Source organism: Olea europaea, unplaced genomic scaffold, assembly GCF_002742605.1.
Source record: "Olea europaea var. sylvestris unplaced genomic scaffold, O_europaea_v1 scaffold1278, whole genome shotgun sequence".
Taxonomy (NCBI): domain Eukaryota; kingdom Viridiplantae; phylum Streptophyta; class Magnoliopsida; order Lamiales; family Oleaceae; genus Olea; species Olea europaea.
Window position 1 is genome coordinate 98,459 of NW_019230234.1, and position 16,821 is coordinate 115,279.

At 30.3% G+C, this 16,821-nt stretch overlaps 1 protein-coding gene across 1 annotated transcript; it reads left to right on the forward strand.

Annotated features, from left to right (window-relative positions):
• The first annotated feature begins 12,571 nt into the window (after positions 1-12,571).
• Positions 12,572-16,483, forward strand: LOC111374694 (IQ domain-containing protein IQM3-like). Its single transcript, XM_022997402.1, has 8 exons — positions 12,572-12,670; positions 13,360-13,476; positions 13,650-13,715; positions 13,953-14,041; positions 14,531-14,618; positions 14,983-15,123; positions 15,237-15,329; positions 16,427-16,483. Exons 1-8 carry the CDS (start codon positions 12,572-12,574, stop codon positions 16,481-16,483), a joined length of 750 nt encoding a protein of 249 aa, XP_022853170.1.
• The last annotated feature ends 338 nt before the right edge of the window (positions 16,484-16,821 follow it).

Consider the following 16,821-nt stretch of genomic DNA (forward strand, 5'->3'; position numbering starts at 1 on the left):
AAAATATATATATATATATATATATATATATTCAAAAAATCACCCCTTTTTTATTCATTTAGTTGTTGTTGTTGTTATTATTATTTAATCATATGGTGATGATGATGATCATAATAATAATAATAAATAATAATAACTTTTTTTTTCTTTTTGTTTTTCAACAAATTGTTCACGTATTAATTTTTCTTTTTTTAGAAACTCATTTATAAAAATACATATGGGTCTACAAAAAATTAAACCTAAGCTCTGATACCAAATTATAACGACCCAAATCATTACTAAAACCTTTATTCCATAATTAAATAAATTAAATGAAACATCCCAACGTGAAAAATTTTCTAGTTCCATCTATAAAATAAATAAAATATATGGAAAACATAATTAACTAACACATGTCTCAAATCTTAAATTACAAATTTCACATGAAAATAAAACTGAAACAACGCTAAAAATAAAAGTCCATATTCATGTTACTCCGAATTTATTTATTTTGAATTCCATAATTTCTAGCATAACAATTCCACTGCATCGCCTGCCAACCAACGACCTGTTCTAATTTGTGAGTATGAAACATGGGAATACTCAGTAGGATATAAATATTTATGATGCAATCCCGAGTAAAAATTTTAAAACATGTGTCAGAAAAATCATACCGTCTCATTTTTTTGAAATTGGTAAGAGCTTATATCATATCATTTTTATTGGAATGGGCATATAATTCATATCATAGCATATCATATCATATCTTTAGATTTTCATGAGTACAATAATTCATCAACATGGAAAAGAATAATTAAACAGGATAGAATACATTGCACCTCGATATCCTACGTCGTGACATAAATCAGTTTTTGAAAGACAAAATCCAAGTTCACGTTCCAAACTTATTTTCTTGTATGTGTTGCTGTTATCACAGTATATGAGTATCTAAATTTTTCTAGGATAAATAATAAAAACTTTTTATGGTATTTAAAGGTGAAAGAGAATATTGAATTTTAGTAGGCTTAAAAGTCTATCAAAAGTCGTGTTTTTCCTATAAAGAGTCTCAATTCCATACAATCATTATTTCTTCCCTATCTAATCAACAGATGGTAATCTATCACTATCATATTCCAAAAACCTAGGTAGATAAATCATTTTAAAACAAAACTACCTATCTATCTTAACACACACGTGCACTAACCCCCCCCCCCTCCCCAAAATAAATTCAAAATCAAAAATGAAATACTTCATACACATGACACATGGCGGGGTTCATTTTCATCCAAGGTTTCAATTAAATTGCAAAATTAGTTTTCATTAACTTCTTCAAATTGAAATATCTTGGAGCTGATTTGTTCGAATCGACTTTTTCTCGAGCCTAATATACATGATTAATTACAAACTATCCAACGAGTACAATATTGATAAATTTATCATTACTCTATCAATATTTAAATATTTGACCCAATTAAAATTAAATTTATTGTATTTATCATTTTAGTCCCATAACTTTCCAAATTTAAAATATAGTATAAAAGTAAATAAATTTTAGTATATGCGTATTTTCGGGACTTTACAGAAAGCAAACAAACAAAGTTCAGTGAGTATTGTGAAGCACTTTGAAACTTAGTGTGTAAACATTGACCATGGTATAAATTGGGTGGTTACTGAAACAATTAATTGCTCTATTGAGTCAGTATCCTAACATTTTTATGTATCTAAATGACATATCTATTTTTTAACCAAAAGTAAACAAATATTATGTCCAAATTTTTAAAGGGTAATTTTTATTTTTTTTAATATCAAATATACTGTACGTGGAAAACAAATAGAGAAAAATTTCATTATTATTGTGGTAAACACTTTTATTTTATTTTCAATGACTAAAACAAGACATGTAAATAGTTCGAGTAATCAAAGTAAAATGTGATTATCCAAACCAAATTGTGTTTAAAGTGTAGTCGCTTGGTTGAAAAATATTAAAGTTCCATTTGCTTATTTTTTCAGCTATATAAAAGTTATTTTATTTCAAAATTTATCTTTTAACTGTAAAAGTAAATATACTTAACAATAAACATTATCCAGGCGAGCATGCTTTTCTCCAAGTTTTCTACAATTAATTCGAACAAATCGAAAAAATAATAACAATGGTCTTCTTACAAATGATGGACATTGTTAGGTTTCTAGATTCTTTCACAGACATTTCACTAGATTAAGACTTCTTATCAATAGAAAATAACAAATGGACAAAATAATAACAAAGTTCTTAGCTTTTCGTCCTCTATTCATCTTCACCATTAATTAATCCTAAAAGAGGTAACAAAGGACTTTGCAAGATTTTGTGAAAGAAACTGAGTCTTAGGGCCATTTCAAAAATTTAAACATCTTCAGATCTGTTTCTTGAAGCAAGTCCCAACACTTCCTATACCGAAATACACGAGTCAGGCATGGACCCTTCTTGACACCACTATTTGATCGACATTTCAAACTTTTTTCGAGAGAAAAATCATTAGCAAAAAGTACTTTTACACCACTCTTTAAAATACTTGCCTCATAAATAGTGATTTTCATTAATCCAAAAAAGGTATATAATAAAGTTGGCAAATATATTATTGAACCCCATGAAAAGATCCCATGAAGAAAAGTGCAAATCCAGTCTTGAATTAAAAGTGTGAAAAAATAAAACAGTGTCGACCCTGACTATAGGCGAGATAGACGATCGTTTAAGGCCCCACTTTGGTGAGGACCCCAAAAAAATTATTTATTATTATTATTATTATTATTATTATTATTATTATTATTATTATATATTTGAAATTGGTCTAAGGCCTCCAAATCTCAAGGTCGACCATGAAAAAAAAACGTCATTTGGAAGAAAATGTGAAGGAGACCCTTGCCCACTAGACCATTTGTAAAGACATCAAATGCATCCTATTTCATAAAAGACAATCATGTGAAGTCATATCACCACCATAGCTTAATGGGAAAAATTTGTTACCTTTCTTCTGGTTAAATTATTTGTTGTATCATAGTTAGCAACCACCGACTTAGAAGATCAGTGCATAGGACCCTTTTTCTGATCTAATCACTGCATTGGGAAATGGGTCCGTTTGATGATACGAACCGGCCGATTTTTATTACAAACCGGTGCATCGGATCTTTTGAAATTTACCAAAATTAATCACTGTGAATGTTTGACCCCCAGGATGTCTTCATATCGCCTAATGATGAACCTATAGTGTATATATAGAATTAATTCTGTAGGAATTAAATCCATTAATTTAATTAGATGGTGAATATTATATAAGATCACGAGTAAATAGAATTTTTTTACCATTGAATATGGGATTATTTATATTCCTATTGTCTCTTAAACCAATCAAATAAATATGACGCGAAAACCCCCTTTTTATATAACTCACAATGATTGACACAAGTTCATTTTTTCGACAAACCGTTTATGGTGCTATTATGAAAAATGTCCAAATTTTTATTATTATTATTATTTTATTTTATTTTATTTTGTGTGTGTGTGAGTTCCATTAACATAAGACTTCGATTAAATTATAGTGTCAATGTGTCGTTGTTTCACTTGTTTGGCCCCTACTGTCAAGTGTTTGCACTCAAAATTCATGCAAGAATGATAATGACCATGATCTTGCTGGGGGAATTCCGATGAGGGGTATTGCATCTTTTGAACATGTAAAGCAAGGGTGAAAATGAAATCTCAACAAAGAAAAAAAAAAAAAAAAATCTCAACAAAAAAAGGGAAAATAAAATCTCAACAAAGAAGATGAAAATGAAATTTCAACAAAGAAGATGAAAATGAAAATAAATCTCAAAAAAGAAGGTGAAAATGAAATCTCAACAAAGAAGATGAAAATGAAATTTCAACAAAGAAGATGAAAATGAAAATGAAATCTCAACAAAGAAGATGAAAATGAACATTTTGGCACTAACAGAGAAGCTTTTAGACATGGGAGAAGTGTAGATATAACTAAATGAAAATGAGACTTTCCAAACTTTAAAAAAGTAACAGAGTTGGTGTTTAAGCATGGATTATGGCCAAATACGTCTACGGTGGCACTGCACCGTATAAGTTTACAATTTAATTACAATTTTAAAAAATAAAAAAAAATAAAAAAATGAAGCAACAGTATAATAATATTAATGATCACACCATGAAACAACTTCAAAATCATAATTAGAATAATACTTTAAAATCAGAATAACATCATACTAGAGGGCAAAATTATATCTTGAAAAGCCTTCTAAATATCATTTCTGTTTGTTTCTTAAAAACTTGTTATTTTAATTCGGGAGAATTGCAGCCTCAGCATAAAACCTTTCAATTTGTCTCAATCTTGATTCAAACTTTTCATTTGTGTCATTCATGGTACCAAACCTTTCATTTTATTGTAGCGCAAGGACAAATGAATGAATTTGACCGTTTGATCAGGTAAAATTGATTTCGATCAAATATAAAAAGGTCACTCTATATTTTTCACTAGAAGTACATTCAGAAAATTAAATAAAAAAAGAAAAGAAATAAAAGGAAAATATGTTCATCTCCTTCTCAGAACCAACCACAATCCACCCGTGGGGTGGCGTGATTTTTACTTTTTGCTTCTTTTTTTTTAAATTTAAATAAATGTATTTTTAGTTGAAAAATTGTCCTTATTATATTTGATCAAATTCAATTTTCCCGGTCAATTAACGGTCTGATGGATCCATCCATTTGTTCTCCTGCTACAACAAAACGAAAGATCTGATACTGTGGATGATACAAATGAAATTTGGGACAAAATGAAAGGTTTGGTATCATGACTGCAATTCTTCATTTTAATTATCACAAGTAGTGTATGAGAAATTAAGAACATAGAAATCAAGCTCTTCTACCTCGAAATAATACAGTTGCATCAACTAAGTTGGCTTATTAGACACTCATTTCTTCATAGTCGATCATGGTTCTTAAATTTATTTTTTCAAGTGGTTATTTTTTTTATCTTTCTATGTCAAGCTTCTCTTTTCGATTGTCTTTTCCAGATCAATCTATTGTTCTTCTGTATGAGAAAAATGTAAAGAATTAGAAGATGAAATTTGAAAGTCATCTACAGATTCGTTCTTTCTCAAAAGTGTATAAGGGCCCGCATTCACATCACCATCATGGCTTAGATGATACACAATTTCTTCGTTCCCATCAACCAAATTTTGTTACCTGTGCTTGACTTGCTTTTTCATTTTTAGTCCAGGGATCAAAGATGGATCCTTATTCATAATTGCAACATTATTCTTTCCACTTATGTATAACCACATAATTGGAGAAATTAACCTTTTTAATCAAAATGTACTATTTTAATATTTATTCTTTATCTCTATCCTGAAATTAGAGATATGTGTACTACTAGTCCAAGTCAAACTGAGCTCAATTCGAGTTGGATTCGATTATTTTTTTTGTTGAATTTGGATAATTTTTAGAGTTTGAAACCACTTGAAAACCTCCATTGTTTTTAACATATACAAAGAATCATATTTGAAAAAAAATGTATAAAAAAGTTTGAAATTATAGAGTATTTTCTTTTAATAATTTTTAGGGACTCATTCATTTCATCATCTTGTCCTTAATTTTCAATTTTTTGTCAAATAACTTTGCATTTGTACATAATATTCATGCTAGTCAATCTATGTAAAAAGGAATGTTTATACAATTTAAATCATTCTTTTGTCACCAGTGTCTAGATTTTTTTGTTTTAAGTATTAATTTTTTTAATTTATTGCTTTATTTTCAAACTTAAAATAAAACAAAATAAGCTGATTTTTAAGCAGCATCCCACAAAAGATATGGTTTAATACATCTAACTTGGTATTGTACATCATAAACTGCGCCCAAATTTATACGGCCAAATACATCTACCGTGGCATCGCACCGCATACGTTTTCAATGGCAGAGCCAGCAATCGAATTCGGTTGAGGCACAATTTAATTACGGAATTGTTTTTAGAAATGAAGCCATAGTACAATAACATCGATAACCACACCAAGAAACAACGTTAAAATCATTAAATAAATACTTAAAGATCAGTCTAACATCGTACTAGTTGGCAAAATTATATCTTTAAAAGCCTTCTCAATATCATATATTCTTTCTTTCTTAAAAACTCGTTATTTTAATAATCACAAACAATTAATAGGGAATTAACGAGACACAAAATCAAGCTCTTCCGTCTCGAAAAATTTCTGTTGCATAGGCAAAGGTGGCTCACTAAACACTCCTTTCTATACAAGTAAGATAACAAATAAGTATCTCCAAAAATAAATTTAAGACAGATGTTGTGGTGTAGTGAAAAGCGAAAATTTAACAATAACGAAGAACATAATCAAATATCCATTGATTCTTCGTAGAAATACTAAACATTTTATTATCAAGACTTATTAATTTGATCACGAATGTCGAGAATTATTTTTTATCAAAAAATCGTTGATTTCGCAGCATATCAACTTGGATAGAAAGAATTGAAGATATCCAATTTTGATATTTTATTTAATAAAAAAAAATCAATTAAAAGGATAGAATATAAAGTTTAAGGGTGGTTATATTGAGACCATGTTATTTTATAATTCCATACATTATAATTGTATTAAAATTCTCAAATCTTTATTCATTGTTATCTTACTTTTTTTTTATCGCATTTTTATTCATAAAATTTCATTCATTAGAACATCTCGTTCTTGATGGTGTTTTCATTCAAAGATTTTGTTAGCATGCTTTAAAATATGAGATAAATATGTAGTCCAAATTTTGTATTTGTTGTGCTTAAATAAGTCTTTTTAATCCTCTTGACAGAAATTTTGGACCAAAAATTGTCATTAGAGACAATATGTGCTAATTAATTAAATATTGATGATAAGAAGTGTTAGAATAAGTAAATGTTACAAATCTTTTATACAATTAAAATATGGTCAGGTTTATAAGATTTAGCCAATTTTAAGTAGGAAAAAACCCTAAACTTACAAAATCATACTTTCACATTAGTAATTTGAAGTGCAAGAAATGATATAAAAATGAAATTAAGAAATCTGTCAAATACCGAAAGAGAAGAATCATAAGCAATGACCGATGAAAAATTGGAAACTGTCAACCATTCAAAGTGAAAAATCAAGAAGGAAGGTGGGAGCAGTTGGGGTTTGTGGAGGGGTGTCGGTATGTCATTTTACTAATCTCGTAATAGTTAGTATTTCTTGGGTGTGCGGTGTACTTAATTTTTTGTTCCCATTACCATAAATTTTTTTCACAATGGAAAGTAACAGTATTATCTATAATGCCATTGGCTAAAAGTTTCCCAGGGAACGTGCATGGTTATCCAAATGTTTCTTCTAAAGATATCAGTATTTTGGAAAAACATTGCACATATAAATGATCCGTTGAATTCGACATTCCTTTTTCCCACAGAATTCCACAGCTAAATGATTTATGTTCACCCTTTATCGTTTAGATCAAAATTGTTGAATATAATAATTTAAATAACATACTTGTAGTCCTACTTAGCAGTTTAACTATTTAGATTTTCATAGGTAAAAAATAAATTCAGCCTAAACACAAAGGACGTAGTGAAGATAATATTTAAATAATGCAGAAGTAACCTTGCTAAAATAAATAAAAGGAACATTTCTTTTGCTAAGAACCAGTGACGGATGCAAACATTTGGAGTTAGTGGAGCACAATAAAACTTATTAAAAAGTTACAAAAAAATTATACATTGTACAAGAACACATAAGAGTATCACTATCATAAGTTCACAAATTTCATACATATGATAAATAACAATTCTCAAAAAATTCCAAATAATCTCACATATATGATGAATAATAATTTTCAAAGAATTCTCAAATTAAATATCACAAATGACAAAATAATCTCAACTTTTACTCTTTCAACTGTTCGGTCATCGCTCTAACTCTATTTTAATAAAAAGTCAAAATACTGTTACTGCACAATTCTGAATTTTGGCTCTTAAAAAAATAAAAATAAAAATAAAAAAATTTGAATTTCATGGGTCACTTGACCACCCAGAATTCTGAGTAGGTCCCCCAATACCAATAACAGTGGGACACCTCTCTCTCTCTCTCTCTTTGTGACCCACCAAAACATTGAGTAGATTCGCCAATGTCAAGAAAGAACAGTAGAACACATTTACCTCTCTTTTTCTCTCTATGAATTGTTCGGTCATCGCTGTAATTCTATTTTAATAAAAAAGTCAAACTATCATTGCTGCACAATTCCGATTTTTGGCTCTTAAAAAAAAAAAATCGAAGTTCGTGTGTCACTTGACCACCCAGAATACTGAGTAGGGACCCAATGCTAGAAGTAGTAGAACACCTCTCTCTCTCTCTCTCTCTGTGTGTGTGTATGTGTGACCCACCAGAACCCTGAGTAGATTCGCCAATGCCAAGAAAGAACAATAGAACACATTTACCTCTCTCTCCCTTTCCCTCCACCCTGTTTCTAAGGTTTAAAAATGACACTCTCCTAAGAGACTCACTTGGGAGGGAGGAGGCTCTCTACAATTGAAACGATTTTAAAGATCTTTTCTACTAGCAATGGGGTTTGTACAGTGGAATAACGATATTGTATCCTTTGACCACTTCTTGAGGCCTGAAACTAAAGCCTTGAGGTGTAGGCAACTCATTAGTAATGCTTCCAAGGTATAAAAATATGAGAAGGACATTCAGTTCAAAGAAAGGTGGAAGGTAATGGCAAAAGTTTCAAAAAATGAAAGGTGGGGACATTTTATGCCAATTACACTTTCTAGGTGTACATAGGCGAAAGAAATTTTGGATGGCAGAGATTGTTTCATTTTTCTAATTATTCATTTATTTAACTATAATAAGGGCAACGTACTCTTTTTTGTAAAAAAATAATTTTAATTTGGGATAACTATAAATACAAATCATCGTATGCAATCAATGTCACACTTTTGTCCTTCGCTTTCATTTTTAGTCGATGATACACATTTTAATTCCCATAAACCAAATTTGTTTTACCTGTGCTTGACTTGCTATTTCTTTTTAGCCCAGGAATTCAAATACAGATCTTTGTTGATGATATTTCTGCTCTTTGAACTCTATAAATACATTCAGTTTTTACATTAATTGAAGGCTTCTTGAGAGTAGTATTAAAGTGAATTATTCTTGAACAAAATTATATTGATTTTACATCTTATTTATCATCAAATCATTTATTGTGAAAACATTTTTAATGGATTGAATCAGATTCTTCATTCATCTTTATTATCAAAGTTTTTTCATCGACCAATTGATACTTCATTTATTCCTATTTCATTGAAGTGTTAACCTCTTCCTCTCTTAATACTTAGAGTATCTTCAAGAGGCTCTCTATTTTTAAAGAACATATCTATCATTTGGAGAGTTTCTATAAATTTAGAGAGTTAAAATTTTGAAGTACTACAACAAACTCTTTATATTTAACACTTATTTTAATATTCCCAAAAAATATTTATTTTTCTCTATTTTTTAGTTTAACTAGCTTTTCTCTAAAATATTTTGTTATTTTTGTACATTGAAAATTAAAATATTTTGAATGCATTTAATTATAGATAGTGAGTTTGACTTATCAAATTTAGAGAGTCATTTGTAAAATCATTCATCTTCAAATTTGTGAGTCATATTGAGGTTCTTATAATGCTCAATAGGTTGGATCGTATTGAGGTTTCAGAAAATGCAATATTATAACGATCAGTGCTCTTTGTTTATAAGCCACCAGAAGATTGTAAGGGTTTTGATTGTGCCATAAATTAATTAAATTAGTGAAAATGCATTGCTCATATGGAGAGCATGGTAATTGGAAACATGGATCATTGCTTTTGGATTAAACATCTACAATTATATCAATTGCACAATCTCTTCCCTTTTATTTATAGCTCTTTGTATTTGTGCATATTATTTGATTGATTTATTCATTCATAACTTGTTTAAATTTCTCTAAAAAAAATTTAAAAACCAGTTCATCTCTTTCTTGATTAGTTATTTTTGGATTTTCAATTTTAGTGCAATATAGTGCAACGAAGGCGGCTAAGCATCTTGATGCATAAGAATGGCAACTTCTCCGAGCGTATGAAACTAATCAATTCTGTCATATTTCACAAGATATTGCCGTAGAGTTCCAATTTGTATCATTTCATCATTTCAAAGAAGAAACGCACTTTTCACGTTATTTATCATGTAATTTTGAAAAGAATAATATCAAATAACTTTACTTGAAATCCAAGTCCCGTAATTGTGTCAAACAAATGGTTCGTATGGACAAGATGAATAGACAGAATTCTTTCTGTCAAACATAAAGATCAAAGGGCATGCACTTAATTTTAAAACTAACAACGGAATCTTTATTCAAAAAATCAGGCATGTATTTCTATAACTGACTTTATGCAATGGTGTATCCTTTCTAAATAGATACGCTGCTTCAAAAGAATTCAAGAAAATTCATCATATAAATTGTTGACACCCGTTTCAAAAATAAAACCAATATTTATCCTACCTCTTCCGAAGGCTGAAACATTAGAGTGCATCCAAACTTAGCATGTTTTATGAAGAGATGCAACCTTTCAGGCTGCTCGCCGTCCATGGGTTTCACGCTCAAGTGTTCGAAACAAGGATTTGCTACTCACAATGCGCAATGTTGTCGCTCGAACAGCAGTCTTATATGCTGAAATTTGATTTTTTCTTCTAACTTTGAACATTAATTTCTCATTCATTTGGAAGTGGTTTTGAAATTTCAAATATACTACAATCATCTACTCGAGGAGTAAAATAAGTTAATCTATTCATTACATGATTTGACTATCAAAACCTATCCGAATATTTGATCGAAGTTAATACAAAATCAATTTTTCTTAATTTTACTTGATCAATTTTAAACCAAATTCCAACGTAAAAAACTCAACTCAAAATGATGAAAAGTCAGTGAATTATATACGGACTCTTTTTTACTTGGTTACTAATTCGTTTGGGATCGGCTATCTGCAAGAATCTGTTGACTACAAGTGTACAACAAATCATTTGCGATTTACGCTTGTTTTCCTTTGCTTACTAATATTGTATTAAAAGTAACCAGTCGCATTAATTTAATCTCTAGTAGGATGATTTTTTATTTCCTTTGGGGTTTTATTTGTTGAGGGGGTAGGTAATGCATTTTGCTAATATGGTATTACAATTTCTAGGGTTTAGCTTTGGGTCAGGAGTACGTCACAGTCCTCAAAGCACTAAATGTGATATTTTGAAATCGTGATATTTTGGCCTCATTAAATTTCATTTCATTTTTCTCTCATATTTTTAACCACATAATTTTTCATAAAATAATATTACACGTAAATCAAAAACTCTTCTTTCTTTTTCAACACTCATTTTTCAAAAAAACATTATTCCACCCATTTTCATTTCAAAAAATGGGGCCAAACCGGGACTTAATATTAGATAATTACATCATCATTCTTTCAACGTAACATGTAGCCGTATAATTGGAGAAATGATTTTGTTTTTTCTTCGAGAGATTCTATGATGCAATTGGCAAACTTCTTCACGAACAAACTCTCGATACTTAAAAAGTTGATAAATGAGATTAAATTTAATTGGAATGTTAGATATTAATGTAACGTATAAAAGTATTATTATATTTTTATTTTTCAGGCTTCACCCATTTCTCTTGTCACTATACAATTTTTAAGACGCCACTATTTCTTTGAACGACGAAGATTTTTCTTCTTAAGTTATCAGTTTTCAGGGAACATTTGTACAAATATGCTGTTAATGAATCCAATTTATAGATATGAATATAATACGTAAATAATATATTTGCGGTGTAAATTAATAGTTTAAACTTTTATATTAAGTGATTTAACATGGTACAAAGATACTTAATTCAAGTCTCATCATCACTAATTGATTTAAAATGGTACAAAGATACTTAAGATTTTGATAGGTAAAAAATAAACACAGCTTATATATGAAAGTCGTATTGAAGATATCACATAGATGTAACCTTGCTTGCTCAAGCTTTTATGTCAAAATTGATTAACAAAAATATATCGCCATGCAAAGTCAAAAACGAACATACAGAATGGGTCCAATTGACGCAGAAACTTCTTTCTTTTGCATGGTTATTCGATTACCATCCTTTTTGTGAAAGAAATAAAAAGAATATCTTTCTTTTTTTCAGAAATACATACATACATATATCAAAACTTTCTTTCTTTCTTTCTTTTTGCATTGCTATTAGACAATGCCCTTATTAATAAAAGGGGCAGTGACTAAGCCCCCGTTTGGCCCCATTCTTTCCAAATTTTAATGGTTGATATAATATTTTTTTTTTTGAAAATGTGTGGTTGAAAAAGAATGAAATTTTTTTTATTTGCGTGTAATATTATTTTATGGAAGATTGTGTGGTTGAAAATAAGAGAGGAAAAAAATGAGAAGTAAAATGAGGGCCAAACGAGGGCTAAAATTTGTCTCACGCTATTTCTTTATCAACTTAATATACAGTATTTGACTTTGTCCCCTCCCATCTAATATCCATATGAAGGAGACTAGCGTAAATATCCCTAGAAGCTCACTGGGTACGGCTCTCTGCAACTGGTACAATTCTGCAGCCTGTCGGTCTGGGTTTGTTCCGAAGGTAAAAGCTTAAATCTCTATAATTAAAACCATCAACAGATTCACAATCTGATCATCCATTCTCTCAAATCGGACTGTCGTGTGAGTCTTGACCTGTAGCCTTCTCTTCCGAAATCTTCTACCTTCATTGAACTTGCTTTTACTGTTGAATTTATACTTGACATCTTCATCTTCGATGGTTACTCAGTTTTGTACTATAGAATTTCATTATATATAGCCATATATTCTGGAATGATCGATCGTTTCCTATTTCATGCCATGATTTTCACTAAAGTAGATTCAGAACCATCTTACTTCGCTTACCGGAAAATAACCCTCTTATTGGAAAAGAAAACTAGAAACAATCTATTTGGATACAATTCCTTTGAACTCAGTATTATGAGCTGCCTTTGATTTAGATTTTTCAGACCCAGCTTCCAAAGGTGATGTGGGCGAGGTAGAGCTCGCCAGAGGGTTTGAGAAAATATATATATATATCCCAATCTCACCATCCAGGCATCCGCCATAGAAGAGTAATCATATTATTCCCCTAAAATATTCTGTCCACGAGAAATCAAAATAAGAGTAATTAATAGTTCTATCTTACCATCCACAAAAGCATAGAATTGTGAATTTTGTTTATATTACATACAAAAATTATGCTATATAAATTTTCGTTACTTTCTCATTTTTATAATGGTGAAATTGAAGGTGGCTATAGCAATGGGGTTCGTACTCTGGAATAACAATACCGTATCGTCTGACGACTTCTTGAAGCCTAAGACAGCAGCCTTGTGGTGGAAGCGCGTCATTATGAATGCTTATAAAGTATGAAAAAATTCTTTCTTATTACGATTTTGGATTAGTAATTAATTATATAAAAGAAATTCGAAAAACTTTAAGAAAAGGGAAAATATAAATAATTGAAAATTAACAATCCAGTGGCTTCAATAGATAATCACTGCATTTGATGATTTGTCTTTAACTAAATATATGGACAGGTAGGCAAGGGTTCGTCCATAGATACCAAGGCACACATATTGGTTTTGAAACACTGGATTGAAGCTGTGAGTTGCTTTCTTCTTCCGATATTAGAGTTTTTAAGTTTAGCTTATTCTCGTGGAGATTAATAAGGTGTATGATGACTAGACTTCACTCTCATCTTCCTCATGGCAGCTTATCACTTCTTTTTTATTTTTTTTAGTTCAATTGTCTTCACTCAATTACAAATTATTTACCATTGTCTCAACTTAAGCCTGATAATGATATTTGTGGAGTTAACATTAGATGTGTTAGTTATTCAGATTGATCCAAGGCATCGTTATGGGAACAATTTACAACTATACTATGAAGAGTGGTTTAAAAGCTCCACCAATCAGCATTTCATTTTTTGGTGAGAGAAGTCCTTAAAACACAGTGATATAGAAATGTTTGGTACATGAAGCCACGATCTAATAGATATTTATCTAAATATACTTAGATAGATATAAATTCATCTTGATCTGTAATCAAAGAAAGATAATGAAAATGCCAATCTGTGTCCTGCCCGAGGAAACCTTTGCACACCTCTTAAGCGGAGATCTACTCCCATAGAAACTACATGAGATGGTCCTCAGTCAAGTAGTGGTGTCAAATGAGTCGTATCAAGTTACAATTTGAGAGATTTTTTGCAGTCTAACTTGAAGGAGTTGATCAGTTTGTTTATGCCTCTACTTATATTGTCAAAAAAGAAAAAAGAAAATACACTGTGTTTATATATTGATAATCTCATTTGTGGATTGAGCTTTTCATTTATTTTATTTTGAACGCGTGCAATTGCTTCCGTATTATCTGAAGTCAAAAACACATTAATTGAAATTTGAACATATCTACTTTTTAATAGGTTGGATTTTGGAGATGGCAAAGAGGTTGATCTTGAAGAGTGCCCAAGATTAAAGCTCGATCAACAATGTGTCAAGTATTTTGGACCAGTATGCGTTCAAAATTGCATGAATTACCTTTTGCCATAGATTTTCTTTTCTACATTTATTGCATGTTTGACACATATTAATGGATAAAAAATGGAGCTCAAATCTTATTTATTATTTCGTTACATTAAGTACGTTATATCTTGTGTTATTCTTGTTTCTGTTTTTCCTATTTCGTGTTATTATTTGTTTGTGCAATCAATAACATGCAATCTAGTAGTTTGCAAAATATGTACTTTATTTTGCTGTACTGATATCTTGATTAAAGTATACAGACAAATTGACTTTCTTAAAATGTCATTCTGTTCTAACCCATACAACATTAAGCAGGGTTTCTTAGTTTGTTATTCTTCTTTAATATGATTAGCAAGAGAGAGAATGTTACGAGTACGTGGTTGTTGATGGAAAAATACTGCAAAGTATAACCAGAATTCCTCTTCACCATGGATCTCCACAATTTAAATATATCTTCGTAGTGAGCACATCTAAGAAACTCTACATTGGAGAGGTAATATCTAACAAACTAACTAGAATTGCACACGTGATGTTCGTTTAAAGTCTCTACGTTGTACATCGAAACTTTTTTATCCATTGAAAAATCAATGTTCTAACACCATTCAGAAAGAGAAAGGAATTTTCCATCATTCAAGTTTTCTTGCGGGAGAAGCTATTCTAACCGCTGGGAGACTCTTGGTAGAATTTGGAGTGCTTAAGGTAAATTCCGGATAGTCCCGTTCTTTAATTTCTTGATAAAAACGTAGAATACTATTATCATGTCCTAAAGTGTGCCGCAATGTCCTTGGAATAAAATTATTTGTACAATCTTTGTTGGCAACTTCATTGACAATTCATGTGTTGTCAATATTCATACTGTTGATTTTTAAAAACAATTTTTAAAATGAATGGTTGTCAACAAAATTGTCAATCATGATATTACATGTAGAATGTCTCATGTCTAACATTGATCTACAAATGCATTACATTGGCATTAAGGAGTGCTTTAACAGGGAAAATGTGATGAAGTGTCAATGTCTTTAGATTTATTACACTCGTGGTCCAAACTTTTTAAACATTTGCATGTTTTATCCTAATGTTTAATTTATAGCTCTTATGATTCCAAATCTTTCAAGTGCGTGTTGCTAAAAAACAAATAGATGAAATCTGTCTAAATTGTTATCCGTTGACCCGAAAAAATAATCTGAATTGTTTTACCAATTAGTGAAGGGTAGAATTGTCTATTTTTATTTAACATAAAATAGTTGAAATAATTGAATAAGAAACCCCCAAAAATAAAAAATGAATAAAAGAAAAGCTTCATCTTCTTCAACCCCACGCCCCAACCCCACCTCCACCACCTGCGCCAAACAAATTTGGCATCACCATCTTCTTCTCTGTCCCTCCATCTTCAAAAAAAATCTAGACCTTGAAATTCGTATACAGATAAAAAGAACATACAGATAGATGCACGAACATCTACCAAATTCTGTGTCAAACTATGTGGTGTCAAACGTAATTAATCGTCAATTTAGTTTTCTGAAAGAAGAAACCCTAAATCTGACCTATAAAAGGAATCAGATTCTGAAATTTGCGCCCAATCCCAAGACCAGAAAAGAAACCCAAAATATCAAATGGAATCAAATTCTGAAATTTGCAGTCATATATTTTCACGTTCTGTCTGTTATATCGGAAGGCGGTGCAAAAAGGAATTGTACAGAACATGAAACAAAGCTTCCTTGAAAAGAAACTCTATTAAGACCACCACAATATTTTCCTGTATTTGCTTCTGCTCCTCATATACGGACGTTTTTCAGGGGAGATGTTATATGGTAGATTTGTTTGGCGCAGGTGGCGGCGGCGGATTTGGTTGAGGTTGGCGTGGGGGGTGGGGTGATGAAGCATTTCTTTTTGTTTCTTGTTTAATTATTCCAATTATACTATGTTAAATTTGAATAGACAATTTTAGCCCCTGTTTGTCTATCATTATTTTACAATTTTTATTTTTATCTTCTCAAACTCATTTTCAACTATACATTCTCACAATAAAATTTTTACGTATAAATTCAAAAATTTCCTACTTTTTGATTACGTATTTTTCAAAAATTCACTATTTATTTTCTTACTTAAGAAGTAGACAACCACCGAATTGATTAAAAAGATCAATTATTTATTTATTTTTATTTTTTGATTTGGACAATCACGGGTACAA

Bases quoted from the DNA above. Each gene is read 5' to 3' on its own strand.
- LOC111374694 (XM_022997402.1), top strand. From the start codon at position 12,572: ATGAAGGAGACTAGCGTAAATATCCCTAGAAGCTCACTGGGTACGGCT. The intron at 14,619-14,982 runs GTATGCGTTCAA...TAATATGATTAG, and splicing joins GTGTCAAGTATTTTGGACCA to CAAGAGAGAGAATGTTACGA. The intron at 15,124-15,236 runs GTAATATCTAAC...AACACCATTCAG, and splicing joins AGAAACTCTACATTGGAGAG to AAAGAGAAAGGAATTTTCCA.